General features: G+C 36.2%; 1 protein-coding gene across 1 annotated transcript in view; it reads left to right on the forward strand.

Moving 5' to 3' along the window:
• The window catches only part of LOC145735478 (uncharacterized), a 52,150-nt gene extending 37,475 nt beyond the window's left edge, over positions 1–14,675 (forward strand). Inside the window, exons 2-8 of the mRNA XM_081989393.1 lie at positions 7,491–8,034; positions 9,279–9,628; positions 9,852–10,281; positions 10,336–10,537; positions 10,600–10,775; positions 12,970–13,192; positions 13,643–14,675. Of these exons, the coding sequence (XP_081845519.1) occupies positions 7,524–8,034; positions 9,279–9,628; positions 9,852–10,281; positions 10,336–10,537; positions 10,600–10,775; positions 12,970–13,192; positions 13,643–13,952 (2,202 nt within the window). The 5' untranslated portion in view covers positions 7,491–7,523 and the 3' untranslated portion in view covers positions 13,953–14,675. The remainder of the gene's footprint in view (positions 1–7,490; positions 8,035–9,278; positions 9,629–9,851; positions 10,282–10,335; positions 10,538–10,599; positions 10,776–12,969; positions 13,193–13,642) is intronic.
• The last annotated feature ends 493 nt before the right edge of the window (positions 14,676–15,168 follow it).

Here is a 15,168-nt window from a genome sequence, read left to right on the forward strand (position 1 = left end):
TCAGCGAACGCCTTAAAATTTATATGATTCCTGCTTATATTCGCCGCACTTTCGCTTAAACATTACGAGCAACCCTTCATGGTATTAAACTTAGTGGCTTATGATAGTTTAAGGAAAGCAAAATCGAGTAATTTAGCTTAAAACTGTCGTGCTTGGTGATTAAATGAATACTAAGTTGAAAAATAATAATAAAGTGTGTCATACCCTTTCAAGTTATGTAAACCACTTAAATGTTGCAATTATTTTGCTGTTAAAATTATAATAACTTTCTAATTTTCAATAATGATTAGTTTCCAGCAAAATTAATCAGTAGAAATGTTTTGTTTTCGTGATAAGGGCGTTACCAAAAACAGGAGATGTAAATATTTAAACATTAAATATAGAGGCGCAATACCGTTTTAATTATAACTGTTTGTTAATATTTCAATAGGCTGACGTTAATAAAATTGTGAACTGGATTTCCAATTACTAATATGGTTGTCGTAGAGGTAAGCAAATAAGTTTTTTAGTCGAAAATTCCAATATGGAAACTGCAAAAAAAACGCAATCAGCACGAAATAGCTAGTTTGTAAGCTGAACCTGGATATTTGGAAAAGTTTCCCACTATAAATTCATAGCGGTCATGACACATCTTCCTTTAGAACTTCAATTTCGCGTATAAATCAACTGAACATGTTTTCAACGTCCGGCCAGAAAATAAAACTGTCTAATATATCAAAAGTTTCGATATTGCCTCTGAATACGCAAAACCTTTCAGGTTATGCAGTTTTTCCTCGATGGAAAATATACAAAAAGGGATCCGATATGGAAAGCAATAAAATAATCGCTTTTCAGGCTATTAAAACGGATATTATAGAGTTGATAATCCGGCGGAAACAACCATTACATAATCCGTTTGCATTGTTTTGATAATGAGCCAAAAATTTATTACAACCCTCCCCAACCCCCCCTTTTGTATTACAAGCTTAATAGATGGGGTGCGAATAATCAACTTTGGCTCAGGTCCTGGAATCGACTTCCAATTTGCATGGAATCCAAATTAATTTCACCCCAATTTCGGTATTCAATTATGACCATCATACCTAAGTGTAGACAACTATAATAGGTCCAAGTTTTTGATTTATAGGTCGTTGTATGGCATTGTTTCAGAAGAAATGCTCTAAAATACAATAGGAAAAGCTGTAAAAGCTCAATACCAAAATTCATTTGTCATACAGTGTGTCCAGGATAACGAGGGCCACTATGGTAATCTTGAAAACTATTAGTTAACAGTTAAATGGGGAAAAAATTGCGTAATCCTGGTCTTAATAAAATAACATTTAGAACAACATTTTTAATGTCTTTGAGATATTTTGAAAAAATTATTTTTCTTTTAGAATTAGAAAATTGTGTATATAGTAATGATAATGTCAATGTCAAATGTCAAAGAAAGAGTGTTATTAACCATTTGATGGTTAAGTGCACCAAAATTGTGTCAAAATTGCTGTTTTTTGCAATTTTAGATTAGAGTACTTTTAGACGAATTTGGACCTCAAAAACTCAAATCCGGTGTCAAAATAGCGCTAACTGGTACCATTTTTGAGTTAACCTTGATTTTTGTAATTTTTAGGTACTTTTCAGGGCGTGGCTGTCTTATAAGGACGAAAAACGTTCTTTGGCACCCTACTCCACTTTTCGACTATCAACTGGGTTAAAGTCGATTTTAATCAAAATATTTCATAAACCGAAAGAAATTCTCTAACCCTCCTTTTCCCGAACACACTGTATTAAATTAAATAATTGTCTGGATCAACTTTTTTTTGTAATAGATCGTGATTCACCCTGTATAAATAATAAATGAATTAAAATCAATTATTCATAGGAGTTTACCGCGAAACCAGAACTGTCTGCAACAAAATAAATCAATCAAAGTCTAGAATCTCATGAATTCCTAGAAATGTGATGCAACAACACAAAGGGGCGGAAAATAGTTTGGGCAAACACTGTTGCCATATTTTTTTTTAGAAAAAGTCTTTCAAGGATAAACGAAATAGGGTGGAGGGTTGTAAAACCCATCTAGACCGTAAAATGGGCGGGTTTTTACGAGTTGACGGACGCCATTTTCGGTTATACGACCCCATTGCGGATTATACAACGATGGAGTAAATGAGCGTCAAGATGGAAAAGAGAAATTTAGTTTTTTTTTTGTTTTAAGTATGAATAGTTTAAACGAGGTTGTCTAGGATATTAAAAGTTTGACTTGATGTAAAGCTTTCATAAAACGGTGGTTAATGTAGGTGTTCTAACCGAATAATTTTAGAGAAAAAACTTTTATACCTAAATTTGTTTTAAAATCAAAATGTTGTTTCTTTTCTGTCTTTACTCGTTTTTGTAAGATTCAATTTTTATCATGAAGGTAAAAAAAATCCTTATTGTTTCCGAACGGTACCGCAAAACAAAGTTATAGAAACGAGATCTGAAGATCGTATCAAAACGCAATTTCAGCTTATCTCTGCCGACGGCTTATTGGTTTACACTTAAATTCGGAAATGTACGATATTGAAAATACGGTTTCCTTCCTGCCGCTGCCAAATTTAATATTATGTTTATATCAACTTGAAAATTGTAACAGACTCATCACGTTTAAAGTAGAATCCTGAATTTTACAGAAGGGATTAGAATCTCGAAGGTGGTGGTAGACAAATATCCATAAACCTGAATAGGGATGGTGATGTATGCGGTACAGTGGCCTTAGCAAAACTCGGGGGCCAAAGCACAGAGAGGATTCGATTGACAAATGTTGGCAGTAGGGCCGATTTGTAACTGGCAAGTCCCGGAGGCCGGGAATAAATCGCCGAGACCGGAAAGTTTACATCTAAAGTAAAAGCGACGACCCCGAAGGATAAATCTTGTATGCAAAAAAAAACCGCAAGTCAAGACTTGGTTTTGAGGGTTTTTTTTTGGGAAACAAAGGATGGATTAGGACCGTGTAAAGCCACAAAAATTTTTCCTTTAACTGAACTATTGATCTGAAATAAATTTACTGTTCAAAATCAACGAATTGGAAACACAACTTCGCCTCATAGATTGCCGGTTATCACTTAATCAACAAGAAAGAGAAAAAAATCAGGAAGCAACCGTCTAGCTTGGTCTTAATTTCCAGTCGGTCGCACTAAGCCTCTGGACAAAAGACGCTTTCCAGATATTGCTCCAAGCTTACCCCGATGTTGTGTTACTCTCTTTTTTCATTCGACAGATTCATTTTCAATATAATAGTTCGATCTGTCCCATTATAGCTTATCGAACAGCCAGTTGAATGGCTGCCAAGAATGGCCGTCCAATGCATATAAAGAGAGATAGAGCGTATTTATTAGCTTCTTTTATTTGCTGCTCGAATGGAAACCATATTGCAAGTCTTACTTAGTAGATAGATGTATCTGTTTGTGTTTTTAGGCATTCCGGAAACGTCTTCCAATAAAATTCTCCTACAAGATTTTCCTTTACCTGGGCGTGGACGTGACCCCCAAACCGAGCAGGGGCTCCTTTAAGTTCGGCTACTGTCAACTCGGGTATTTTGATAATGGCGCAAAGTGTACCGTGTACAAAGTGCACGTTTATCCTCCAGACATTGTCGTTTTCGCCCAAACTAGCGTCCTTATTTATAATGGATTTTGCTTAAACGAGCCCCAGCCACTCGGTTGCATCTTAAATATGTGTTAATTCCTTTAAAGTTTTCTTTTGCCATAAAAACTACTGAGAGTTACTGAGAGAAAGCAAACTTTCTTTGTCTTCAAATATACATTTTTATATATTTAGCAACCCAACCATTTTTATTAATTTTTTATACAAAACGCTGCACTTAAAACTAATGACAAACAAAAAATTACATTTTAATAGTTTTTCCTGATTTCGGCTCTAAAAATCACATGACACTGTGTTTACAAAAGCACATGGAGGTCACGTGACTTTTGAATCATGATTTGGCAAAGCAATTAAAGCTGCAGTTTAAAAACTGATTTTTTAGTTAATATTATAAAATTCCAAAACTCCCCACCTTCTCTCGTGCACGCAATTCCGCTTCAAACTTTGTTTAATTCTGCCAAAATCGGTTAAACCGTACACTTTGTTGGGCAAAACACCAACAATGTTGTTTTTTAGCCTCGAATTTATGTGATAAATTCGGAAAAATCACATTTTCTGCATTCAAACTCATTAAAACGTCGATATTTTAACATTAATTTCTCCTAAACTATCCTGAATCATTAACACGGAAAACTGTCTTATTGACTTAAAATTAGACTTTCAAGACAGTTTTCAAACCATTTATTTAACCATTTTTATTGATTCTTTTTTCATACAAAACTAATGACAAAGAGAAAATTGATTATACATTTTATCAATTTTTCCTGATTTCGGCTTTAAAAATCACATGACACTATGATTACAAAAGCACATGGAGGTCACGTGACTTTTGAATCATGATTTGGGCTAAGCAATTAAGGTTGCAGCTTAAAAACTGATTTTTTGGTTAATATTAGAAAATTCAAAAACTCCCCACCTTCATCGCTCTACTCGTGCACGCAATTCCGCTTCAAACTTTGTTTAATCCTGCCAAAATCGGTTAAACCGTACACTTGTTGGGCAAAACACCAACAATGTTGGTTTTTAGCCTCGAATTTATGTGATAACTTAGGAAAAATCACATTTTCTGCATTCAAACTCATTAAAACGTCGATATTTTAACATTAATTTCTCCTAAACTATCCTGAATCATTAACACGGAAAACTGTCTTATTGACTTAAAATTAGACTTTCAAGACAGTTTTCAAATCTTTTTACTTAATTTTTAACAGTTGTAAAACAAAAACCACTTTATAACTACTCATTTTTCAAGAAAATTGGAAGAATGGGGGGGTATTAAACATGTTTTTTATGTTTCCAAAAAGATTGATAGAATCAGAAGTCTTTTTGTGATTTAGTATTTCTAATTCTGATTCGTTTCACCTGATACACCCTTTCGAAACCCACTCCAGTCATACAACAGACTGAATTGGAGTCATTGAATAAGAATACATGAATGATACATTGATTTACTTCAAACTAGTGTATTGTTGTAGCTTTACTTGCCAAATGTCAACAGTATGACAAAACACTGAAACTAAATTAATGAAAAAATCCATATCCTGTGAACTTCATTAAATTATTCCTTTCACACAAAACCCTAACACTTATTGGTGTAAAGACAAATCAAAAGTCATCCTAAAGCACATGTATCTCCCTTGTATATGATAATAGTGTGGTACGAAGCTGTCAAACTAAACAAATTAAATCAAACCGTTTCCAATGGTTAAACTAATTAACAAGTGCATTCCAGTTTCGGTTATGATTATTGATTCAAACTCGGCTGAGTCCCTAATTAGTTATCACAACCGAAGGCAGTGGATTAATGCGTTGACGTTATTAGATATACGAGATCTATTAATAAAAGCGTGAGGGCCAATTTATACCGAGGTAGTTTCGTGTCGACAGGACATAAATCGGATGCCGAAACCGAAATCTGGGAATAACGTTAAAGGAACAAGCCCTGGAAATGATGAAAAACACTCTTTTACATCCAGAATGTAGTGGGAAGAAGGAGGGAAATGTAAAGCCACGACATTCGGGGACAAATCGAATCACATTAATTCTGTTCGGTGCAAGAAAACCAGTCTTCAATTAGAAATAAGTTGACTGTACTGGATAGATTAATGAATCTCCAGTGTCCAACCACGCAGTTTAAATCAAAAAATTCTACTTTCATTTGAATCAATTCAATTATCCAGGAGCAGCAAATGACATTTATCAAAAGCTGTCAAAATTCTGAACCGGATCAAACGCAGCCACTCCGCGAAAATGATAAATGATTAGATCGAAAATGTATAGATGGAGTCGTTGACCTAGAATGTAGCCTACCCCCTCTCTATAAATTAACCCCATTATTTCCAAATAGAGAGGAGAGAGGGGAGTAATTAATGGACTCGATATTCCAGATCGCTTAAGATTGTTGTGGTTTTTGTTAGTTATGTAGCCAGTAAGTTAAACATAATACAGTTTTTGTCCTGTATTTTCAGTAGGAAGTGTTAAAACCAATTTCGGTTGTTGATTGATTAAAATCAAAACAGATTTGAGTATAGATCTTCAATGCAAAATTGTTGAAATCCATAATTACACCTATTAAGCATTCCCCCATTTATATCTTGAATATTTTCGAGTTAATAATAACGTACTCGGGTACTAATTAGTCTGAATTCAAAGGGTAGTTTAAATAAACATCCGGCTATTCTCGGCCCGGTCCTTTCTAAGGGCAGTAAGCAATTAATAGCAACTAAAACTGAAATTACCGTAGTGATAGCTGTAATTGGAATATTGCGAGCGGACAAACAAGCAAATAGGGACGTAAGAGATTTGTTACGGATGAAAAAGTTAATTAATAATCAGTTTATTGTGATTCTGTAAGAAATGCTCTGCTTAAGCAATAGTAGTTAAAACGTTATTTACACTTTTTTGTAGCTCCTCAAATAACGGAGCCTCCCTCAGTCAAAATAGAGTTAGGATACAAGTACGATATATGTAATATAATTTGATGGAATTAATTATCATATTAAGTAATCTAGTACACCAACTCAATCCACTTTCCCGAATCCATTCAGCACAATACTCTTATCAACGTTCAAGGGTTTGTCACTTCTCCATACTCCATTCAGATCGACTCGAAAACAGTATTTACATTCTAATCGACACCCTCAAATAGATGTATTCGAATCGCTTTTCCACGGTCCAGTTTAGAGTGGAAAGCGGTATTTTATGGCCAAAGCAAATACACGTTGCGCTAATTAAACAGTAAATCACCGGGTATTTTAAAACCCGTGTTTTTAATTGGAATATCAAAAAAATTGGAACGAATAAAAATATTGCAAACGTACACATTCAAATAAACTGTGTATGAATATTTATTGGAGTAGAACAATTTTTACATACATTTGTACTTGCTGTGCAAGGGAAGCTTTAGCTTTTCACGTTTCAGAGATATTAAATTTCAAAAATGTACTAAATATTAAAAAAGTAAAGAGTGTTAAAAATTCTTTAGTTTGTTATTTAAAAGCTTTTGTCCGGTTATCTCCGGCTCAATCTAGGTCAACTGCTGACTACAATGCTCTATCGACTCTATTATTAAGTTAGTTGCTCAACTCTAGTAGGAAAGCGTGTATTTGAGATGCTTTCCTTGCACTTTGATTAATTTGATGTGTTCGATAGCTCAAAACGGATTTCAGAAGCTCAAATAGAAAAAGTTTACGTACGTTTGTTGTGGAAGTGTGAAAAGTTGATTTTGGATCGTTTTTGAATGCAGTAGACAATGTTTTTAATCTTGAACAAGCTTTACAAATAATCACAAAACTGTCATTATAACGGTTTGAAGGAGAATTGAGGTGAGAAGTTTCAGAACTATTACTTAAATGAGTGTTTTGTTACAGGTGGTCACAATGAACTAGCAGCAAAACACAAGGATGCATATTTCGCTTTGGCATATTTGCTTTATGGTGGTAGTCGGGCAAGTTTCTGGTTGTTCCTTATCCTGCACGTGCAAATGGAAAAACGGAAAAAGAACGGCGGAATGCTTGTCGAAAAGTTTGACCGACATCCCCGACACAATCGATCCGGAAACACAAGTTCTCGACTTCACGGACAACGATTTGGGCAAACTTGGCAAGGAACTTTTCGTGAAAAAACAACTGGTCAACTTGCAAAGGCTCTACCTGCCTAAATGTGGTATCAAATCGGTGCACAAAGACACTTTTAAAGGATTGACCAACCTGGTGGAGATGGATTTGTCGCACAACTACTTGGAGACGATTCCCACGTCGGCTTTGGGTGATTGCACCAGCTTGATGAAACTGACTCTGAGCAACAATCCCATCAAAGTGGTGAAACGACTCTCTTTCAACCATTTAACCTATTTGAACACTTTGGAATTGAGCGGTTGCGAAATAGCCCAGGTTCAAGAAGCCGCTTTTCAAGGTAGGTGTCAGATAGGTTAAGTGGATCTAAATCGATTCCGGATAATTTCTTCGGCAAAAGGTGGGAAATTCCGCTTTAAGCCCGAATCCTATTAAAGATGTAAAGAGGCTTTCAATCATTCGCCTACGTATCTTTACACGACCGGGCTTTGAGATTGCGGATATTCGCTAAAATGCTCGCATAGATACGGATTTTAAATTTAATATCTTTCCAGCTTCAGGAATTTTAAATTTCAACTTCTATCAAACGGAATTAACTTTGCAGGCAGGTAACGTGGAAACGACTTAGTTCGTGGCAGGAAAACCCAACTAGACATTTTTCCATGTCACCGATAAAGTAATTACACCAAAGATTTGCTTGAAATTGGAAACCCTAATTAATTAACATTGAAAACAGACCTGAAAGTAATTAAATGCGAAAGCAAGTTGCTGTTTCTGGCTTTGTTCGTGTGTTGTTAAAGACGTTGAATAATCGATCCAAATAATCCATCACTAGTTGTCTTAAATTCTCAATTTACTTAATGTCAAAGTGTTTAATCTAGTCAAAATTGCCTTTGACTTAAGTCTTAGTATACAAGCAAAATTGTATACTAAAGTCACTTTTCATTAGTCACATGAAAATCCAATATTTTGACTTTGAAAATTGACTAGAATGACTGGAAATGTAATTTTTAAACGTTTTGACCTGAAAAATTACTAGAATTACTCCAAATAGCCTGGCCAAATTAGTTTTTATTATATTTGACCATTTTCAGCTCTTTCACTTTGAAAATTGACTTGCACGACTAAAAACTGTAAGTCAAGGAAATTCCATAATATTTAACTAATTTTTCACCTTAGAAATTGCTTAAAAACGATTGCATATACTCCGGTAAGTCAATTGTCATAAAATTTGACTGCTTTTAAACATTTTGAGCTTGAAAATTGACTAAAATGACTGCAATTAGTCCAGTAAGTTAATTTTCATAACATTTTACTGTTTTTCTACGTTTTAACCTTGAAAATTGACTAGAATGAATGTAAATAGTTCGGTAAATCAATTCTCATAAAATTTGACTGTTTTTCAACGTTTTTACATTGAAAATTGATTTTCAACGTTTTGGTCTGGAAAATTGACTAGAATGACTGCGAATAGTTAGTAAGTCAATTTTCATAAAACTTGACAGTTTTTCAATATTTCGACTTCGTGGTTAAGCTGCACATTTGTCATTTTAAGACCTTTAAAACTAGAAATTTTTTTTAAAGGTTTACACAGTTTGGAGTGGTTGCATCTCTCCTCGAACCGCCTAACAACAATAGAAGGGCCCCAAACCTTACCCACCACTCTCAAAGGGCTGGAACTGCAGAAAAATCCCTGGACCTGCGACTGTCACATCCAGGAGTTCAGGGACTGGCTGGTTAACTTCACCAAACCGTTATCGTCGGATCCGGAGTGTGCTGAACCGCCCAGACTGCAAAATGTTCTGGTGAAAAACATCCCCAAAGAGGAATTGGCCTGTTTACCCAAAGTGGAGCCGACCACCCTCTATTTGGAGCTGAACGAAGGCAAAAATGTATCGTTACTCTGTCATATTCGTGCTGTACCCGAAGCCACTGTAAGTTTATCACAACAATAGTTTATACATACAGGGTGAAAAATCATGCTCTTTTCCATAATAAATTTCGTTATCCACTTTGTATTCAGTCTTTTCCCCAACTTAAGTTGGGGCAAATAAACAATGTAAAAATATGGAATAACTAATTGCACCTTGAATTATTTATGTCGTTTGTCTGATTTGGTTATACTAACAAACTTTGATAAGCAATTTTGTCTTTAAGGTGTCTTGGTGGTTTGATGGTCAATTGCTGCAAAACAACACCAACATAGCACCAGGTATGCGGTTGATCTACTTCATTGAAGAAGGGGCGGAAAACAAGAAAAGTGAACTGTTTATTTACAATGCCAACGTGGAGGATAATGGAACTTACGTCTGCCACGCTGAAAACGCTGCTGGTAGTGCCCAAAGTAATTTCACTATAAAAATAGTGCTGAAGGAGGAACCCATAGTGATTATAGTGTCGTTTCCTTTGGAATACTTAATGTTTGCTGTGATTGGTGTTTCGGTGGTTGCTCTTTTGGTGATGATTGTAGTGATTGCGTGTTTGGTGAAGTGTCACAAAAAGAAGAAGAGACAGCAGAAGCGTGATCAGACCAAGGAGGTGTCCTTACATTTACAGCAAAACCAAACTGCTAGTGACAAAGTTTGGGGTAAGTTTTCATTGCAAACTAATACAAGGTTTTAACGTAGTTTGCAATTTGCAGCAAAATCAATCTCCTCTTCACCTTTAGACCAGCAAGTGAAACAAAACTTAACCCCTACAACTCAAACGACCACCTGCACCAATGAATCAGAAGAAATGGTTTTGTATGGGGTGCGCACCTGCGATGAACTGTCCAGTCTATCACCCATGAGAAATCAGTCAGTCAGTAGAAACCAAGCTGTCAGTCCTTTGTCTTTAAGAAGGTTTCACATTTCTAGTTGTACACCCTTGAAGGATAATATTAATGAAGGGATGTGGTTTTCAGATACCAAATCGAGCAAAACCCTGACTTAATCAACGGTACTGAAAGTATAGGGTGTCGAAGGGCTGGTGATGGAGAAGATGGAATGCAACTGGTGGGAGAGGAGGAGAATTTAGGTCCTGGAGTGGCATGTATTCGAAGCGGGGGGGAGTTTTATGCTGCTGATCCAAATAGTATAGGTAAGTTAAATTTTTAGTTATTGTTAATTGCTTTTGTGATAATAGAAGAGTTTACCCTAAAAACTTATTTGTTTCTATTTTAAGCTCTATTGCCTACAGGACTCAACTTTATTACACTTTCGAGCGTCAACACAAACGACACCTTGTATACAGCCCAAAGGGCTAATCTGAGGAAAGCGTAAACTTTCCGGGAGCCCTAGTCGCTTGTTGAGACGCAATTAAGCAAACATATTAACCGAATTGTTCACCCTCGAAGGTTTAATATAAAGAACCAACCCTCATTTTGCAGGTTGTGGAAATTGCAACTCCCTTCCTCTTTCTTGTCCTGTTCTTATTAACCTTCCAGTTTTAGCGCACAAAGCGGCTTATATATTTCATTGGTATTCCGCTTATTTTCTTCGTTTTTTTTTCCTCTCATTTTGGGAGGAAGGTTGAGGTCGATAAAGCAATAAGGGAAAAAGGTCCGAATTTTAGTCGTGGCCCCGTGAAAAAAGTATACATCAAGTCGGATTACGTCTTTGGGGATGATGTTTAAGTCGAATTAAGGGCAGAGGGTAATTTCTTATTATTTAAGCCAAAGGGGAGCGAATAATTTAACATTTTGTGAATGTACTTCCAGGCACAAAAATCATCTGTTTTTCTTTTATATATTTGGTTTGATATTCTAGTTAGCTACAGGATAAGCTTCTCCTTTATGTCGACTAGCAGAGGAGATAAATTTAAGCAAAATCTTCAGAGTTTTCCCAATTTATAGCGACCAAATTATTTTACGCCCCTCCTCGGTAGTTTGATAAGCGGATTAGTAGAAACATTGCTCATTTCGCCTTTGGGCCAATTTGCATTTCCTTCAAGTTTTATCACTCTTCCCGAAACTTTCCAAACATAGTTAAGCCCGCCTCCAGTAGTTTTGTTTTTAAATTTCCAATTCGTTCTAATAAACCCCACCTCTTTGTTTTTCGCTCCTTCTAACCCCTTTTCAGGGTGTATCTAAGCAATTATCTTACCTTTATAATCCCCTCAAAGCCAGATTCTGAGAATCCCCCAGGTGGTTGCCGGAAATATTTGACTACACGAAACTACCAAGTTTAATGACTTGATAAAGTTCTAATAAGTTTTCATATATGCTAATCCGTGAACTTAAACTGTTTGGAGTTTGTTTTCCACAACTTAAGTCGTTTGATGCAACTTTTTCTGGATTTGGTGGGACAAAATGCTGACAGAAAGCAACATATGTTTAGCCGGAAACATACAACAATATCTTTTCAAACCCCTGTCCATATAAAGCCGGCTCTATAAAGCGAGCCCTTAGGGCCTTGGAAAGGATCAATGGAAATGGGTCAAAGCCCAGGGCGTACTTTATGGACGGGACCGGCTTCATTTTTCACGTTTATTACTTTATGACGTGCTCGATATGCTTTCATCGAATTTTAAGAGCCAGTTTTTGCTGATTTTACTAGTTGAAATTGACGGAAATGTAGCAAATTTATTTTCGTACACCTCGTTTTAACTGGATTATGTTTTAGGAAAATATTTATTTCCATTGAACATTAAAACGTTTTAAATGTCGTTTCAGAAGTACCTGGAACGTTTTAGAAACTTGTAGAAGGTTTTAAAAGCTGTTGAAAACTACTAGAATATTTTAGAAGCTTACAGAACCTTCCTAATCACTCTGGAAGATCTTGGAAGGTTCCAGAAGTACCTGGAAAGTTTTAAAAACTTATAGAAGGTTTTAAAAGCTGTTGAAAACCAGTAAAATATTCTAGAACCTTTCAGAACCTTTTTAGCCCCTCTAGAAAAATTTGGCAGGTTTCAGAAGTAACTGGAAGGGTTTAGAAACTTTTAGAACGTTTTGAAAGCTGTTAAGAACTACTAGAAGCTTACAGAACCTTCCTAGTCATTTTAAAAGAATTGGGAAGGTTTTAGAAATACCTGGAAAGCTTTAGAAACTTATAGAAGGTGTTAAAAGCTGTTGAAAACTACTAGAATATTTTAGAAGCTTACAGAACCTTCCTAATCACTCTAGAAAATCTTGGAAGGTTCCAGAAGTACCTGAAAAGTTTTAAAAACTTGTAGAAGGTTTAAAAAGCAGTTAAAAACTACTAAAATATTCTAGAAGCTTATAGTCTTACAAACAAGGATTTTCAAGTTAGTGATTATTAGATTATTTGTCATTTATTATTTTTTTGGTTTTCAGGCTTACGTCACGTGGTTGATGCTCAAGGGTACCCAGTGGACTACGGCCTACCCAAAATGCCCTGCAGGGCCACTTGCAGCGAGGCCTACTATAGAACTCTACCGTGCAACCGCCTCAAACGTCATTCGGCCGCCAATCCATTGAAAAGGTATTCCAGGGAGGTGGAGTTTTTGTCCAGGAGCGTGGACACCCCCTACGATCACTACCACGCCACTGACGTTCGGTAATTTTTTTTAAGTTTTTCGGAATTTCGAGTGTTAATTCCTTCAGGTAAATCGTAAAATTTTGATATTAAATTCCGCTCGTTGGTGCGAAATAGCGCGTAATTGAAGTGCCGCCGGCAATAAAAACAAACTGGCCGAAAACCAATTTAAAACGGAATGGAAAAATATTTTATTAAATTATCCCTTTTCATTTGGATCGGGTTTTAGTGCTGGAAGAGTCGAAAAATTGCATTGGAAACCGTTATTCACTGCCCGAATGGTCTTTTTAGTGTAATCGAGCAATGAGATAAGAAAACATTGCTGCAAGTCAAAAAAGTCTTGTTTGAAATTCAATCAAGGATTCATTTCTCTTAGGGTAACCTCTGAACAAGTTTTTGACAGTTGACGGCAGAGCCCTCTTTCTATTCCAGTTCAAAAGCAATTAATTTAATTATGAACATACATTTCAGGTACACCGCCGATGGTTATCCAGTACCAAGACAGGTACCATCACCAATTTTAATGACGCAGGGTGCGCCGCCCCCTTCGATGCCCTGTTGCTCGGTGAATTGGCCACCGTGTATGCCAGCCACCAATATACCGGGTGTGTCAAAAAAGTGCGCCAGCGCTCAAACCGACACCGAGGACGAGTGCGATAGCGTTAGCATAAGTGTACAGAAAAGTGAGAGCGCGAGTGTTAATGCCCCTTTGGAGATTGCTAACGACGTTTTGACTGAAAGTCCAGATGAAGGCTACGAAGGAGAGCCCTCTGTAGTGTAGTGGAACTAAACCGATCAAAGTTTATAAGGCCGTTTATCAAAATTAAAACTGTGGAGAACTCGAAGTTCCCTAAGCGACAAGAAAGTTGCGAGCACTTTAATCCCTTATGGATTCAGCCACCATTGTTAAATTGCGTCCTGAGGGGTTTGGAGGTTTCTATTTTTTTTTTGTTTGGCAAAACTGTTGCCGAAACTCCTTTATCTTTGGTTAAAAGCATTGGACGCAAATCCTTAATTCTTAGGACAAAAACCCTTCTTCCACTGCCTTTGATTACGTTTTCTAGTGAAGTGAGAGGGCAATCAGTGTTCTTCGTAGTAAATTGCCTCAAATGACTTAAAAGAGTGCGGTTATGTAACGTGTACATATAAGAACAAAATCACAACAGGGTCCTACATAAATGTACTCTAACATTGTAAAAATTGTAGCTGAATAGAACAAAATCAACTTGTCTAGACAACCCTCAAGCAATAATCTTTATATTACAATACATCTTGAGATGACGTTTCCGATTGTACGTCATTAGTGTATTATCAGTAGTTACCCTAACATTTAAGAATAATATGTATATCGCACATAAATGTTAGTAGATAACTCATTAGGGGAGGGTACTTGTTATACAAAAATATCAGTACTAAAACTAGCAAAAATTGTAGAAAATTTATGTTTTTAAATTTGTTTTCCAGTGTTGATAGGTTTTTACAATATAAACTACTTATTTTCCAATTTTTTGTCTTCGTTTTACCCAGCCAACTATATTACTAAAAACATGAGCATCGTACACTATCAAATTGTGAACCCCAAAGCATTTTTCTTCAGAGGGTAGTTTTCATTAAATTGCTATCCCGTTAAGCAAATACGCAAAGTTCTTAGCTTAACAATTCGACTTTTCAGGGTTCGTATTTAAAACTTTGGCCGCCGAGTTGGCAAAAGTCTGATTTTCGTGCTTGGCAAACGGAAAGTTCTAAAAAAGAAAAAAACCATATCTCCGGAGACTTACGGACCATTTTCTGATTAATGTACTTTCTCAAACGGAAGTCCTGTCCTGACTTGATTTTTAATTTTTTTTTGGAATTAAAAGGTTTTTGGGAGGGGAAGATGTTAACGATATCAGAAAAGACGCCTGTCAAATAAATTTTAAATACGTCCATGTCCGTTCGGGCACGTAATTAGTTTTCCAGGGGCTTGAGCCTTGGAAGTTTTTCCCCGACACGCTTCC

This window comes from Ips typographus, linkage group LG11 (assembly GCF_016097725.1).
Source record: "Ips typographus isolate SLU linkage group LG11, UJ_Ityp_2.0, whole genome shotgun sequence".
Taxonomy (NCBI): Eukaryota; Metazoa; Arthropoda; class Insecta; order Coleoptera; family Curculionidae; genus Ips; species Ips typographus.